Source organism: Hemitrygon akajei, chromosome 29, assembly GCF_048418815.1.
Source record: "Hemitrygon akajei chromosome 29, sHemAka1.3, whole genome shotgun sequence".
Taxonomy (NCBI): domain Eukaryota; kingdom Metazoa; phylum Chordata; class Chondrichthyes; order Myliobatiformes; family Dasyatidae; genus Hemitrygon; species Hemitrygon akajei.
Window position 1 is genome coordinate 46759516 of NC_133152.1, and position 16559 is coordinate 46776074.

The 16559-nt window shown below is 45.0% G+C and overlaps 1 protein-coding gene across 1 annotated transcript; it reads right to left on the reverse strand.

Annotated features, from left to right (window-relative positions):
- Positions 1-323: 323 nt before the first annotated feature.
- On the reverse strand, positions 324-16402 carry mul1 (mitochondrial E3 ubiquitin protein ligase 1). The gene is made up of 4 exons (XM_073032337.1): positions 16267-16402; positions 11616-11703; positions 4790-4910; positions 324-2014 (listed from the first exon to the last, which is right to left on the reverse strand). The coding sequence occupies exons 1-4, from the start codon at positions 16369-16371 to the stop codon at positions 1285-1287; spliced, it is 1044 nt and encodes a 347-aa protein (XP_072888438.1). The 5' UTR covers positions 16372-16402; the 3' UTR covers positions 324-1284.
- Between the last annotated feature and the right edge of the window lie 157 nt (positions 16403-16559).

Genomic DNA, 16559 nt, shown 5'->3' on the forward strand with positions numbered 1-16559 from the left:
CATTCAGTTCAGCGCTGTGTCAATGGCTTCAGACCACAGCCGCAGATCAAGTTCCGCACTGAAATATTCTGATATGATTTTACCTAGAGGAGAAAATATTCAAGGTACAATCTGATTGCAGTCTTTCTGAATATGGCATTGCAGTGTCTTGAGATTATTGCAATCAATACAGATGTGTTCACATCTGCACAGACCAGTGAATCCTGACAGCTTCATACACATCAAAAAGTTAATTCATGCATTAAATATTTCTAGTGTTGGTAGAAATGTGGATCACTTTTGGCCTACTTCACAACTTGCTGAAGGAACTTGAAATGTATTGCTTATTGATTTATTATTCTTTCTTTCTTTTTGTACCTGCACAATTTGTTGTCTTTAGCACACTGGTCAAACACAAAAGTTAGTGTGGTCTTTCACAGATTCTGTTATGATTATTCTACTATTGATTTATTGAGTATGCCCTCAAGAAAATTAATCTCAGGATTGGATACGGTGACATATATGTACTTCGATAGTAACTTTACTTTGAACTTTGTGCATCAAACGGAGGGGAACATACAGTCGACAGTTTGGACTAAGACCCGTCGTTTGGACGAGAGAGGAAGCGGGAAGATGTCAGATTGAGGAGGAGGAGGAATGTGGAAAGAGGACAAACTTACAGGTGATTGTGAGACCAGGAGAGGGGGAGGGTGCAATGAAATAAGATGTGGGGGGGGGGTGATAGGTTGAGGAGGTAAAGGGCTGAAGAAGGGGATCTAAACCTACAGACCACCACAAATTTTTCAAATTTCCATCTTAAGTAATTAAGATTTATAATCATAAATCCAATCGATGAAGCAAGCAGCACAATTTAAACACAAGAAATGCTGCAGATGCTGAAAATCCAGAGCAATAACCACAAAATTCTGGAGGAACTGAATAAACAGCTGACATTTCAGGCCGAAACCTTCATCAGGACTGATGCATGCTGAAGATGTTCTCATTTCAAACCAGCAGGTTTTGATGTTCTACTCTATTCTTCCACAAGATGGCGATCAAAGCCTTTGCTATGTTATATATAAAGTGAAACCCAGTGTAGATTTTGTTCACTGTAACTGACAGGTGTGTTGTCCAGATCGGGCGATAACTACGAGCTCCCAGTGGCATTTGTATTACCAGTAATACAAGTAGTAGTAGTGCGATCACCGTGGTACCTGTTATCATTGTTCTCAATAAATGTATATCCTGTTGTAAAGCAAATGTGAGGTATCCATAGCTGGGTGAAGAGATTGGGGTGGTGAATATTTAGCTATTGTACAACAGGACTACTCTGGAGATGGGATCCTTACAAATGGGGCATATTTTGGGAACGAGTTGTGCCTTATAGCATTCATGGCAGGAACAAATGTGTCCACATTGCAGAAAGACACAGTTCTGCTCCCTGATCAGGCAGATGGTACATGCACTTTGAGGGACCTCTTCTTCCGTCAAGCCTAGTTCCTGGATGCGTCGTTTCTTCATTGCCAGCTTCTCTTCCTCCTCCCTCGTCTGCTCCTCTTTCATCTTGTGCCGTTTATACCGCCGCCATAACGTATAGGATAGAGTAGCACATGTTACAATTCCAAACACAATAGTCAAGACTTTCCACTGCATTACCTTGGCCTTGTGCTTTTCAATGAGAGACTGGAAACTGAGTCTGCAGATGAAGTACTGAAGCCCTTGCTTAGGAGGCTGAAGTTTTATAAGATTATTGTCCAAAACAAGTTCGCCGACCCCTGTGACGACATCACCAGCCCTGAGCATTTGTTCCATCTCTGTGATCCCCTTTGGCCGCTCCCCACTAATATAATGAACGATGATGTTAGGGAGTGTCTGCACTACGGGGTGGAACTTCCTGTACACCGTTTCCAGGTCCAGTTCCGACGATGCCAAGGGTTTCATCACCCTCACTGATACACCAAGGTTGCCATCAGTCAGCAGAAGGTCAAAGGGTACAGTGTTAGTCCTTTGATGTAGAACCTTTTCATAGTCATTCCTATCAAAGGAAAAGAATCAAGTCAGCAGTTAAAGGAACTGACACAGTAAAATCTTGCTCACGTGTAATCTCTCCTCATCAACCAAAGTTTATTTAACCTACTTCTGCTCTTTCCAAGAAAAATATATTCAGTTTCCCAATTGTATTTTTTGCTTTGTTTTTCCAAAATGCATCACTAACACAAGACCATAAGACATGAGCAGAATGAGGCCATTTGGCCCATCAGGTCTGCTCCACCATTCAATCATGCTCAATTTTTTATCCTTCTCAACCTCCTCCTCCTCATATCCCTTGATGCCTTTTGGCCTGTTTGTTTCCTCCAGGTGCTCCGGTTTCCTCCCACATTCTGAAGACATATGAGTTAGCAGTTTAACTGGACATCACAGTCTCTTGGTGCCAGAAGGGCCTGTACTGTGTTGTATCTCTAAATATATAAACAAACAAACAAGCAGACAAATAGGTGTAAGGTGAAAGAGGACATGTGTGAAGCAAGTTGTAACCTGGCATTTAGATTATAAGACATAGGAGCAGAATTAGGCCATACAGCCCATCGACTCTACTCCATCATGGCTGATTTATTATCCCTCTCAACTCAATTCTCCTGCTTTCTCCCTTACTAAAAGAACCTCCAACCCCTGCTTTAAATATATCCAATTACTTGGCCTCCGTGGTCATCTGTGGCAATGAATAAGATGGGGACAATTAAATAAGGTTAATGGCTCAGTGACAAATTAAGGGTTGAAAAGCAATTCTCTGGACTAACATCAAGTGAGTGAAGCAGATAAACGGTTCTTTTTGCAATTCATCTGCTTTGTAATGTACAGGTCACCCTGCCCAGCTTATTTTCAGCTAGTGCTCCAAACAGTCATAGAGTCATGGTACCACAAACTGTTGTCAATGGCAGATGGAGATCAATCCGGAGAAGTGCGTAGCTTGAAAGGTTATCCTGGTTGGGCCGAACGGCCTGTGTCCATAGTGTGTGCATCGCTGACACTAAATGTACACCAATACTGTACACGGTAGTGGATAGGAAAGAAGGTTGTCATAGGTTACAAAAGGACATTGGCAGGATATAGAGCTCAGCTGAGAAGTGGAAGATGGAGCTTAATTGGTATATATATTCTTTTTTAAAAAGAAAGATATATTAGGGACATTCAAGAGACTTAGAAAAGCGGAGGGTTACGAAGGAGGGAAGGGTTAGAATTATATACATAGGTGAAAGCGTATTTGTTGAGACAATTCATGTCTCAGTGAAATTGATATTTGGAAATATGGGTCAGGTATATGAGTAGCTTTAAAGTTTGTTACTTGCTTGAGCAAATTAAGCTCAGCTTTGTAACAGAGTTCACCCCGTGAACTTAATATGAACAAGGAATTTTATTACATCGTTGTCCACATGACAATAAACTAAACTGATTACACAAGAAGTTTGTAGGCATATTCCCGCACCAAGTCCTGGCTCACACTAGGACAACCACACTGAATTGCAAATGTTAACCATTTTTTGATTTTTTTTTAATATGTCTTTGAGGAACATAGCTGAAAACTGATTTTTTTTCCTTTGCAATAATGAACTGATAATTGACTCCAATTGATGCTTTCATTTTAATCTTAGAAAATTTATCCCCACATAACTGAGAAACTAAAGTAATAATAATAGGTTTATTTACAGAGCATTTTTCATGCAGATGAAGTAGTTCAGAATGCTTTACAATGGGAGAAAAGTAGAAATATGAAAATAAAATAAAAATAAACATGAAAATAAAAGACAAAAAGATGTTAGTTAAAAGATTAAATAAATAGGTTTTGAACTGGTGTTTAAAAGTGTCAACTGAGTCTGCACCTCTTATAGTTTTAGGCATTGAATTCCACAGTTTGGGAGCATAGTTCAAAAAGCTGACCTACCAATTATCGTTTCAACCATTAGACATTAAGATATAGGAGCAGAAGTAGGCCATTTGCCCCATCGAGGCTACTCCTCCATTTCATCGTGGCTGATCCATTTTCCCCCTCAGCCCCAATCTTCTTTGAGGGAGTTTGTTTAAATTTAAGAGATCAGCAGAAAAAGACCTGAGCACTTGAGTAGGATTATAAAATGGAAACAATTCTGTGACATACTCTGGTGCTAGATCTTTGAGATGTTTAAAAACTAGTAAGATACCATTAAAATCAATTTCATAAGATACAGGAAGCCGCTACAGAATAGCGAGTATGGGAATGATATGCCCCCTCATCCTGGTTTTGGTTAAAAGTCTAGCAGTGATGTTCTGAATGAGTTGAGGTTTGTCAATAGAATATATGGAAAACTTTATTTTTAATCAAAAAGTTGTGATTTGCAGTTCCAAATAGCACAACTATCAGATTAGATCTAAACACAAAGTACACTGCAGATGCTGTGGTAAAATCAGCATATACAAACAAGCTGGAAGAACTCAGCAGGTCGGGCAGCATCCGTGGAAACGAGCAGTCAACGTTTTGGACCAAGACCCTTCATCAAGACTGAAGACAGAGGGGGCAGGGGCCCCATAAAGAAGGTGGGGAGAGGGTGGGAAGAAGGCTGGTAGGTGCCAGGTGAAAAACCAATCAGAGGAAAGATCAAGGGGTGGGGGAGGGGAAGTGGAGATTAGATTAGATCTAAAACAGATTACAACAGATACTGCTTCTGGAATTGGTTAAAACACTGAATTGCTTAGCAGATCAGGCAAAATCTGTGAAAAGGCAATGGTCTAAACTTACTCTTCAATCAGATACGACGGACCACGTGCTCAAACTTACCAAAGGTGCGTGGTCCGATTCCACACTGCATTGTGCTCTTTTAAAACCAAACGATGTATTACCCCTCTGCAACTGTCCACAAACTGGCTGTTCAACATCTCATTGACAGGGGTGACCAAACCTAAAACAAAATTAAAGCTGTCACTCAACAGCAGTTACCCGTGACTTGCTTAGGTAGCTTTTCTATAATCTGAGCACACATTCACTCTGCATAACAAACCATTGTAAAGTTTCCAGCTATTGAGTGGAATTTGCTGTCTGAGATACACAGGCTGCCCCCCTCAACGAGACTATCAGCATGGACGTCTGTGTCCAGGACTTGTCTGATAGCCTGTCTGAGGGCTCCTGCAAGTTTTTAAGCAATTTGATGAGTGATAACTATTACAGGGCCTCTCTGAATGTGAGAAATTTAATTTACAAGCATGGGGGCTAATTTTCTGAATAAATAAATGTTTAAATCTTTTAAAATACAGTAGTGTAAAAGTCTTAGGCAGATGTACTATATATTGCAAGGGTGCCTAAGACTTTTGCACAGTACTGTAGTAATTTTATGTATTGTATTGTACTGCAGCCACAAAAGACAAATTTCATGATATAAGTGAGTGATGACAAACCCGAGTCTGATATGGGTCTCTCTTGTGAACTGAGAGTGGGAAGGGGACAGGGAGAGGAGAATCATGGTCGGGAAAAGGGGAAGGACAAAGGGAAGGAGTGGGAAGCACCAGAGAGACATTCCGAAATAATCAATAAACCAATTGTTTAGAACCAAATAAACTTGCCTGGTAGCTCAGGGCTGGGTGTGTCTGGCCCCCTCCCCCAACTCCCTGGTGCTCCTTCTGACCCACCGTCCCACACTCCGCCTGCAGCGCTGCACCCTCGCCATTTCCAACATCCTTTCCCCCCACCTTTTTGCAATGCTTATTTACTTTAATGTATATACACACCCACATACTTTTAATCTATACAATCATATACAAATTTACTCTGTTTGTATATATTATATACATATATACACACACAAACCTCACTTAATGCTGAAGATCAGCCATTATAACATCACATAAATGGACATGTGTGTCTGATAAAAAACAATGAAACTCGAGATGTTTAAAATATTATTTTATGTACACACAGTAATTCCTGGAGTAACAAACACACAAACAGGCCTAACCCGTACATCAGTGGAGCAGCAATACATGGCGGCAGCAGTGGTGGTGATTACATCTGAGAGGAGGGACAGGCTGTGGGTCCTCCACTAACTTCTGATTCTTCAAGTAGGTGTTGAGATTTAACTGGCTTTTCTTAAGTTTCCTTTTATGAGCAGTTCTCGGTAGCAGGAAATCACGTTGAGTACACCTCTCTTTGCCTTATTGCTTTGCTTTCAGTCAGGGTCGTTATCGATGAACTGGTCCGTGATTTGTGTGATCGTGGTGAGGCGAGCGTTCAGGAATTTTGTGGTGAGTTTTCTTGCTGTTGTTTCCTCTTCTCCATCCATGTCCTCGGATTCACCCAGGATGTGTTGCTCTGCCATCTTAGATGTACTACCCTCACTGGAAGTTGGAAGCCATTTTCCAGACATTAAGGGTAAAAAAAATTGGAATAAATTGGCGAGGGAGCAAGAACGTTTACACACACGGGGGAAACTGAGCTTGAACTAAAATGCGATTAGCTGTGAGAGGCTCAGAGTGCATATAGAGCACTCTCATTGGCTGATTAAATGTTTACTGTAGTGGCAGCCATGCATGAGAAGTTTTAAGTGTTGTTTAGAATGAATTTTTGACATTTAAAAAAATTTCAGTAAGAATTGAATAATCGCATTGTAACCAATCAGCTCTAAGCAGGGTAGCGTTATGTGAGCTGTGAGTGTATACATACATATACTGTGTACAGTACACATATACCTCTGCCACATAACAACAAACTTCACAAAATATGCTATATCACTACACCCGGAAAGGAGAGGCAACTGAAGACAGTCCACCTTCCTTAAGTGATCAGGACATCCAGCCCAGGAATCACCTGTCCCCGTTACGCTATTACACTGTCCACAATCACCATTCAGGGTTCAATTCACACTGCTGTTTGTAAAGAATTTGTACATTCTCCACATGACCGTGTAGGATTCCTCCGGGTGCTCCAGTTTCCTCCCACATTCCAAAGGCATATCGGTTGATAGGTTAATTAGTCACACTGGTGTAGTTCAGCGGCATGGGCTCGTTGGACTGGAAGGGCCTTTTACAGTTCAGTATCTCTAAATAGTCCCAGACTGAATAAGAATTTCAGGCTGGTAATTCCACTTGGACAAAGGAAATATGTTTCAAATGCTTGACCCACTACCATCAGGAAGGAGGTACAGTAGCATCGGACTAGGACTGCCAAACTGGGCACAGCTTTATCCCTCAGGCTGTGAGATGAATGAATACCCTGCCACCACTGAGGTCTCATCACTAGGGCAGTGAGCTGTTTACTTGTGCAGCACACCTCACGTGCATTTTGAATTATATTTTATTAATTTATGGTAATTATTGGTTTATGTGCTGTGTGTGCACCGTGGTCCACAGGAATGCTGTTTTGTTTGGTTGTATATATGTACAGTCAGATGATGATAAACTTGAACTCGAACTAATGCATTGTGCCAGAGCCATTCCAAAATGATGCATAAAGTGTGAGTGTTTAAAAATCAGAGCACAGTGAGATGGGAAGCAGAATCTTAATTACCACTAAAGGTCAGTGCTTCAGGAAGAGAGTCAATGTACCAGCATCTACTGCTAGAAATCTGTGTCAGCCACAGTCCCCTGCTGCTTCAGTTTTCATGTAATGAATCGTGCTGCCCAGTACAGATTAAATGATGACAAAGTCACATGCCTTTGCTGTGCACACAGGAGATTCTGCAGATGCTGGAAATCCAGAGCAACACACACAAAACCCATGGCATCTATTGCCACAGACAGCTGTGGAGGCCAAATCATTGGGTACATTTAAATTGGAGGTTGCTACATTCTTGGTTAGTCAGGACGTCAAAGGTTACAGGGAGAAGACAGAAGCATAGGGTTGAGAAAGATAACAAATAATCCATGATGGAATGGTGAAGTAGGCTCAATGGGTCAAATGACTCCTATGTCTTATAGTCTTAAAATTATGGAGGGAATCAGCAGATCAGGCAGCATCTATGTAGGGAAATCAGCAGCTGACATTTTGTACTGAGACCCTTCATTAGGACTGGAAATGAAGGGGGAAGAAGCCAGAATAAGAAGGTGGGAGAAGGGAAGGAGTTCAAGCTGAGAACGGATAGCTGAGGGGGAAAGATGGTGGTTGGGGGGTGGAATGAAGTGAGACACTGAGAGGTGATAGGTGAGACCAGCTGAGGGGGAAAGATGGTGGTTGGGGGGTGGAATGAAGTGAGACACTGGGAGGTGATAGGTGAGACCAGCTGAGGGGGAAGGATGGGGGTTGGGAGGGGAATGAAGTGAGACACTGGGAGGTGATAGGTGAGACCAGTTGAGGGGGAAGGATGGTGGTTGGGGAGCGGAATGAAGTGAGACACTGGGAGGTGATAGGCGAGACCAGCTGAGGGGGAAGGATGGGGGTTGGGAGGGGAATGAAGTGATACACTGGGAGGTGATAGGTGAGACCAGCTGAGGGGAAAGGATGGTGGTGGTGGTGGGGGGGGAATAAAGCGAGACACTGGGAGGTGATAGGCGAGAACAGCTGAGGTGGAAACTGGGTGGGCAGAGGGATGGAATGAAGTGAGAAGCTGGCGGATGATAGATTTTAATCCAATGTCAGCATTTGGGTGCCACAGTAGTGTAGCAGCTAGCGTGACACTATTACAGCTCGGGGCCTCAGAGTTCAGAGTTCAATCCCAGCATCCTCAATAAGGGAATATGGAAAATGCGGGTTTCCTCTGGGTACTCCAGTTCCCTCCCACAGTCCAAAGACGTACCGGTTAGTAGGTTGATTGTAAATTATCCTGTGATTAGGCTAGTGTTAAGCAGGTGGGTTGATGTGGCTCACTGAGCCAGAAAGGCCTGTTGCGCGTTGTATGTCAAAATAAAATAAAAATAAATTCCGAACTTACAGGTTGAGTCAAAGGAGCTGTCTGCAGGCCATGGAGCTGAGAAGCTCTGACTGTACGTGTGTTTGGGAGGGATTAGCTCACACGAGCGTGGATAGTCTGGTATGCCACAAAGTCACAGAATCAATTATAGAGACCGGAATGAATTTGAGCCCACATAAAACAGAACTTCTCCACTAATGCAATTATCCAAACCTCAGCACTAGAGCAGAATTAGGCCATTCGATCCATCAGTTCTGCTCGGCCATTCCATCATGGCTGATTTATTATCCCTTTCACAATCAGGACATCAGATTCAGGTTCATTTATTAATCACACGCACACTGAAACATACAGTGAAATGCGTCACAGCCAACACAACGCAAAGATGTACTGGAGCAGCCTGAAAGCATTGTCACACATTCTGGTGCCAACATAGCATGCCCACAACTTACTAACCCTAGCCTATACACATTTGAAATGTAACAGGAAAACGAGAATCAAGAGGAAACCCACAAGGTCACGGAGAAAACACACGAATTCCTTCTGGTCAGTGTTGGAACTGAACCTAGGATGTGGCACCGTAATGGTGTTATGCTAACCACTGCCAGCCCCAATGCACTTCTTCCATAAACTATGATGCCCCGGCTAATCAACAACCTATCAACTCCCACTTTAGGTCTAGCAATGACTTGGCTTCCACAGCTTCACCACCCTCTGGCTGGAGAGACTCCTCGTAATCTCTGTTCCAAATTCTGAGGTTGTGCTCTCTGGTCCAAGGCTCTCCCACTACAGGTAACATCCGCTCCACTGTTAAGGACAAACTATTGAATACATTTAAAACAGAGGTTGATAGGTTCTTGATCAATCATGGTGTCAAAGGTAAAGGGGAGAAGGCAGAGGAATGGGGTTGAGAGGGAGAAGGCAGAGGAATGGGGTTGAGAGGGAGAAGGCAGAGGAATGGGGTTGAGAGGGAGAAGGCAGAGGAGTGGGGTTGAGAGGGAGAAGGCAGAGGAGTGGGGTTGAGAGGGAGAAGGCAGAGGAGTGGGGTTGAGAGGGAGAAGGCAGAGGAGTGGGGTTGAGAGGGAGAAGGCAGAGGAGTGGGGTTGAGAGGGAGAAGGCAGAGGAATGGGGTTGAGAGGGAGAAGGCAGAGGAATGGGGTTGAGAGGGAGAAGGCAGAGGAATGGGGTTGAGAGGGAGAAGGCAGAGGAATGGGGTTGAGAGGGAGAAGGCAGAGGAATGGGGTTGAGAGGGAGAAGTCAGAGGAGTGGGGTTGAGAGGGAGAAGGCAGAGGAGTGGGGTTGAGAGGGAGAAGGCAGAGGAGTGGGGTTGAGAGGGAGAAGGCAGAGGAATGGGGTTGAGAGGGAGAAGGCAGAGGAATGGGGTTGAGAGGGAGAAGGCAGAGGAATGGGGTTGAGAGGGAGAAGGCAGAGGAATGGGGTTGAGAGGGAGAAGTCAGAGGAGTGGGGTTGAGAGGGAGAAGGCAGAGGAGTGGGGTTGAGAGGGAGAGGCAGAGGAATGGGGTTGAGAGGGAGAAGGCAGAGGAGTGGGGTTGAGAGGGAGAAGGCAGAGGAGTGGGGTTGAGAGGGTGAAGGCAGAGGAGTGGGGTTGAGAGGGAGAAGGCAGAGGAATGGGGTTGAGAGGGAGAAGGCAGAGGAATGGGGTTGAGAGGGAGAAGTCAGAGGAGTGGGGTTGAGAGGGTGAAGGCAGAGGAGTGGGGTTGAGAGGGAGAAGGCAGAGGAGTGGGGTTGAGAGGGAGAAGGCAGAGGAGTGGGGTTGAGAGGGAGAAGGCAGAGGAGTGGGGTTGAGAGGGAGAAGGCAGAGGAGTGGGGTTGAGAGGGAGAGGCAGAGGAATGGGGTTGAGAGGGAGAGGCAGAGGAATGGGGTTGAGAGGGAGAAGGCAGTGCTTAGCCACCACTTCCTCACAAGCAATTCGGGATGAGTAATGAATGCTGGTCTTGCAAGCAATACCCAGATCTCCAAAAATGAATAAATATACACTCAACAGACACTATATTATGTACTTCTTCCATCCCTCCTCCCATCTGCTTACTCTAACTTCTCCACTTCCTTTCCAGCCCTGAAGAAAGCTCTCGGCCCAAAATGTCAACTGTTTATTCTTTTCCGTAGATGCTGCCTGGCCTGCTCGGTTCCTCCAGCATTGTGTGTGTGTTGCTCTGGATTTGCAAGATTTTCCTGTGTTTGTGACTTTATCAGGCACACCAGTACACCTGTCATTAATGCAAATATCTCATCAGCCAATCATGTGGCAGCAACTCGATGCATAATAGCATGCACACATGGTCAAGAGGTTCAGTTGTTGTTCAGATCAAATAGCAGAATGGGGAAGAAACGTGATCTACAGTAAATGACTTTGACCGTGGAATGATTGTTGGTACCAGACAGGGTGGTTTGAGTGTCTCAGAATTTGTTGATTTCCTGGGATTTTCAGACACAACAGTCTCCAGTACTTACAGAGAGTGGTGTGAAAAAACAAAAAAGGCTTCCAGTGAGCAGCAGTTCTGTGGGTGTTAATGAGAGAGATCAGAGGGGAATGGCCAGACTGGTTCACACTGACAGCAATTAAATAACCACATGTTACAAGAGTGGTGTGCAGAAGAGTATCTCTGAACCCACAACACGTCAAACCTGAAGTAAATGGGCTACAGCAGCAGAAGACTATGAATATAAACTAAGCAAACACTTCATTAGGTACAGTAGGTATATAATAAAGTGGCCAGAGTGTACACAATAACACTAATAACTTGTACCTTCTACCACAGCGTATGGAAGGCATTTCCCTGGTGCATTTAACAGAACAGACTTGAGGTCTTGATCCAATGGAAATTTTGGTGCTTCCTAAAAATAAACAGATTTTATTTTTAAAAAATCAAAAACATATCTGCTGCAGAGGGGCCACTGCACAGCCTCCCCATCATCCAGGACATGCCCTCTGCTTATTGCTACCATCAGTGAGGAGGTACAGGAGCCTTAAAACAAACACACGGTTTCAGGAACAGCTTTTTATTACTAGTGAGATGCAGTGCAGAACAGGCCCTTCCAGCCCCTTGAGCAGCGCCACCCGGCAACTCCCAATTTCAGCCGAGCCTAATCATGGGACAATTTAGAATAACCAATTAACCTACCAACTGCTACGTCTTTGGACTGTGGGAGGAAACCGGAGCACCCAGAGGAAACCCATGGGACCACATGGAGAACGTAGAGATAGTAGCCCCTCCACATCGGATTTCTGAATGGACGATGAACACTATCTCACTAATTTTTTTTTCTATTTTGCTCTCTTTTTGCTCCATTTATTTAACATTTTATATATACACTCCTCATTATAATTTACAGTTGTTTTTATTACGTATTGCACTGCACTGCTGCCACAAAACAACACATTTTACGATATATGCTGGTGATATTAAACTTGATTCTGATACGTCTTCCCAGACTGCATAGACTGAAATGATCCCGCATCAGAATCAAAGATACCAGTTGTACAAAGCAGAACCAAAAACATCCTTAACCACAGGCTGTAATTATAGTGAGGTGAAGCTATGAGTTACCTGGCTTTTGTTCTGACAATGAACCTGCAGAGTAACAGTATGTGGCATCCGACGGCATACAGGAAGGCTCTACAATGGGTATTCAGAACTGCCCAATGCACTAGCAGCATCAGCCTACTCACCTTCAAGAGCATCTATACAGAAAGGTGTCAGAAACGGGATGGTAACATCATGAAGGATCCCACCCACCCTGCTCATGAACTGTTTGTCCCACGGCATTCACAGACGAGGGTAGATAACATCCACAACAGGGCCACCAGACTCAAAAAGAGTTACTTTCCTCAAGTCGTAAGGCTGATCAATGCCTCCACACCCCCAACCACCACTACTTTATGTACAGACACTCCTGTGCCTAGCATCACTTTATGGACACACAATCTATATATACAAACTCTTTTATGTATTATGTATTTTAAATCATTGTGTTCTTTATCTTGTGTTTTTTTTGTGCTGCATCAATTTTGTGCAGGGAGAACGTACGAACTCCTTACAGACAGCGGCAGGAATCAACCCACATCACTGGCGCTATAGAGCATTGTGCTAACCACAATGCTACCGTGCCACACAACATATTAGTCTGTCTTCAGTATACACTGTGACAGCTCTCACTGCTCCCTTGGATAGAGTACTCCAAAGATTTACTCCCCTCTCAGTGCAGAAACTTCTCATCTGTCTGATATGAATGAGCAAGCTCTTTTATTTTGACATGCAATCCGCGACAAACATCAGCTCTGCGTCTAACCCGTCACATCCGTAAGAATTTTATACATAGCACAGTACAGCACAGAAACAGGCCCTTCGGCCCACAATTACTGAACCAATTAAATTAGTAATCACATGGCCAATTAAACTAATCCCTTCTGCCTACACGATGTCCATATCCCTCCACTTTCCTCACATTCATGTGCCTGTCTAAATGTCTCTTAAAGAGGCTCTAAAGTTTCTGCCTCTATCACCACCCCAGACAGCGCATTCCAGGCATCCTCCACTCTCTATGTAAACATCTCCTTTGAATATACCCTCTCCCACCTTAAATAGTCTCAGATCTGTCCTTAGTCTCTGCCACTGCAGAGAAAAATACTCAAGTTTGTCCAACCTCTCATCACAGCACATACCCCCTAATCTCGGCAGCATCAATAGATCACATTACTCCTTTCAACTTCAGCCTACAGAATGGTGGCATTGTGGTTAATGGAACAGAGCTACACAGCACCAGTGTTCCAGGTTCAATTCGACTCTGCCGTTAACGAGTTTGTACATTCTCCCCATGACTGTGTGGGTTTCCTCTGGGTGCTCCAGTTTCATAGCACAGGCCAAAGACACATGGCTTAGTAGGTAAATTGGCAGTGTGGGCTCATTGTTACCGTGCTGTATCATACAACAACAAATCTGCATATAGAGAGGAGGTGCTGAAACTGTCCGATTGGTGCAGGAACCACAACCTATCAGTCAACATCAAGATGACAAAAGAAGTGATAATTGACTTCAGAAAGGCAGGAGGTCCCGATCAAGCTCCACTATGGTGAGGTAGTGGAAAGGGTGTCCAGTTTCAAGTTGTTGGGGATGAACATATCCGAGGAGCTCTCTTGATAGCAGGGAAGGCACAACAGCAACTATACTACCCGAGGTGCTTAAGGAGAGCTAATCAGCTTCAAAAATTGCTGGCCAACTTTTATCAGTGTGTGGCAGAGAGCATACTGACATACGGAATGACAGTGTGGGACTCTAGTTGATCACAAGCACTCCAACCGGTGATTAGGATGGCTCAGCACATCATTGAGACTCAATTACTGAACCTGGAGACAATCTACAGCTCTGACACCTACAGCGCACTCGAAACATCATTAAAGACCCATCCCATCTCAGACACTGTCTGTTCAATCTCCTGCCATCTGGCAGGAGATACAGAAACAGCTTAGCCAAGACAGCAAGACTGAGAAACAGCTTCTTCCCGAGGGCTGTTGTGCAGCGGAATAATGCGACACCCCAGCTTGCTGATGGCCTTTGAGTGTTACGGACCATCGAAGTCACTTGTTGCATGTAAATATGGGAATTTTTTTAAATTAAGCCTTACTGCATGCATTGTAAATATCTGTTTTTCATGGACTGGAGTAACACCACAAACTCGTTCTCTTGAGCAATGACAATAAAGTTCTATTCTATTCCATCTCTAAATAAAGACCTATTCTCTGCTCAATCTCTCCTCTCTGACAAGCCTGCCAGCCAGGGAACCAATCTGGTGAACATTTGCTACGCTCCTTCTGTCCTCAGTACTGTACCTCCTTCGTCAAGATGACACAATATTCCAGATGGAGTCTCAGCAGGCTGTACGGAGTTACAGCCAGTCATGTCTGCTCTTGTCTTCAAATCCTCCAGCACCAATTCCCTGAGCGCCTGCTGGACCTGTGTGACTCAAATCCGTCTCTTCAAAACGACTTTTCCTTTCTCTGCTTGCCTCCTTACTTCTTCGCACCTGCCTATTACTTTCCCCGGGTCCCCTCCCTCTGATGGTCCACTCTCCCCTCTGATTAGATTCCTTCTTCTCCAGCCCTTTACCTTCCCCACCCACCTGGAAGCACCTATCACCTTATAGCTATCCTCCTTCCCTCCTCCCAACTTCTTATTCTGGAGTCTTCCCCCTTCCTAATCAGTCCTGATAAACTGGCCCAGCCAAAAACGTTCAGTGTTTCTTGATTTCCTGATCTGGTGAGTTCCTCCAACGCGTTGTGTTGTTCCTCCCATCTCTATTCTTCTACTGAAGAGGGCGACTGCATTTTATTCCCCACATTCTGTTCTCTTCTTTACATCCCTCCGAGACCTTTTGGGAGATTTGTTCCCTACAGCGTAGGAGAATGAGGGGTGACTTGATAGGATTATTCAAAATTATGAGTATTCTCATCATCATCATCATGTGCCACATCGTATGACGTGGGCGATCCTGGTCTTTCCGTGACCATGATTGTTCTTGGCAAATCTTTCTACAGAAGTGGTTTGCCATTGCCTTCTTCTGGGCAGTGTCTTTACAAAACGGGTGACCCCAGCCATTATCAATACACTTCAGAGATTGCCTGACATCAGGACCAGGACTTGAGCTAAGCACCAACTGCTCATACAACCATCCACCACCTGCTCATGTGGTTTCATGTGGCCCAGAGATGGTGGGTGGGCTAAGCAGGTGCCCAAGGGTGACCTGCAGGCTAGCGGAGGGAAGAAGCACCTCACACCTCCTTTGATGGAGACATATCTCCACCATGCCACCCAAATTAGGGGTACAGACAGGGTAAATGCAAGCAGGCTTTTTCCACTGAGGTTGGGTGAGACCAGAACGAGAGGTCATGGGTTAAAGATGAAAGGTAAAATATTTAAAGGGAACCTAAGGGGTAACTTCTTCACACAAAGTGTGGTGAGAGTGTGAAACGTGCTGCAGGCAGAAGTGGTGGATGCAGATTCAATTTCAATACTTAAAAGTGAAGTTTGGATAAGTACATGGATGCGAGGGGTATGGAAAGCTACGATCCGGGCGCAGGTCGATGGAACTAGACAGATTAACATTTTGGCATGGACTAGATGGGCCAAAGGACCTGTTTCTGTGCTGTGGTGTTTTATGACCATATCCTGAAGTCTCCCTGCATCCTCGTGAGAGACCTAGAGATGCTGGAAATCCAGAGCAACACACACAAGATGCTGGAGGAGCTCAGCAATTTAAACATCTATGGAGGAGTAAAGAGTCAATGTTTCGGGGCGAGACCCTTCATCAGGACCTCACCCTCACCAGCCCCCACCCCACAGAGGCACGGCCTCAGCCCCCGTCCCCACCGCAGGTAGTCCGCTCCCCCGGCCCGGTGCTGACCTGCAGGTGGCGGGCGGCGGTGCGGGCCTGGCGGAGCCTCCAGTAACAAAACGCGGTCCCGGTCCCGAACGTGACCACCACTCCGAGCCCCAACAGCACCGCCATCGCCCTGTACTCCACCACTTCCGCCCGTTGCCGAGCAGCCGTCCGTGGTGTCCCGCCCCTTCCGATCGAAACTCCGCCCCTTCTCACATTGTCCCGTCTCCAAGATTGGTGGCTCCGCCATTCAATCATCACTCCCCCACCCCAGTCTGGTAGCCCCGCCCACTCACTCATCACCCCGCCTCCCAGAC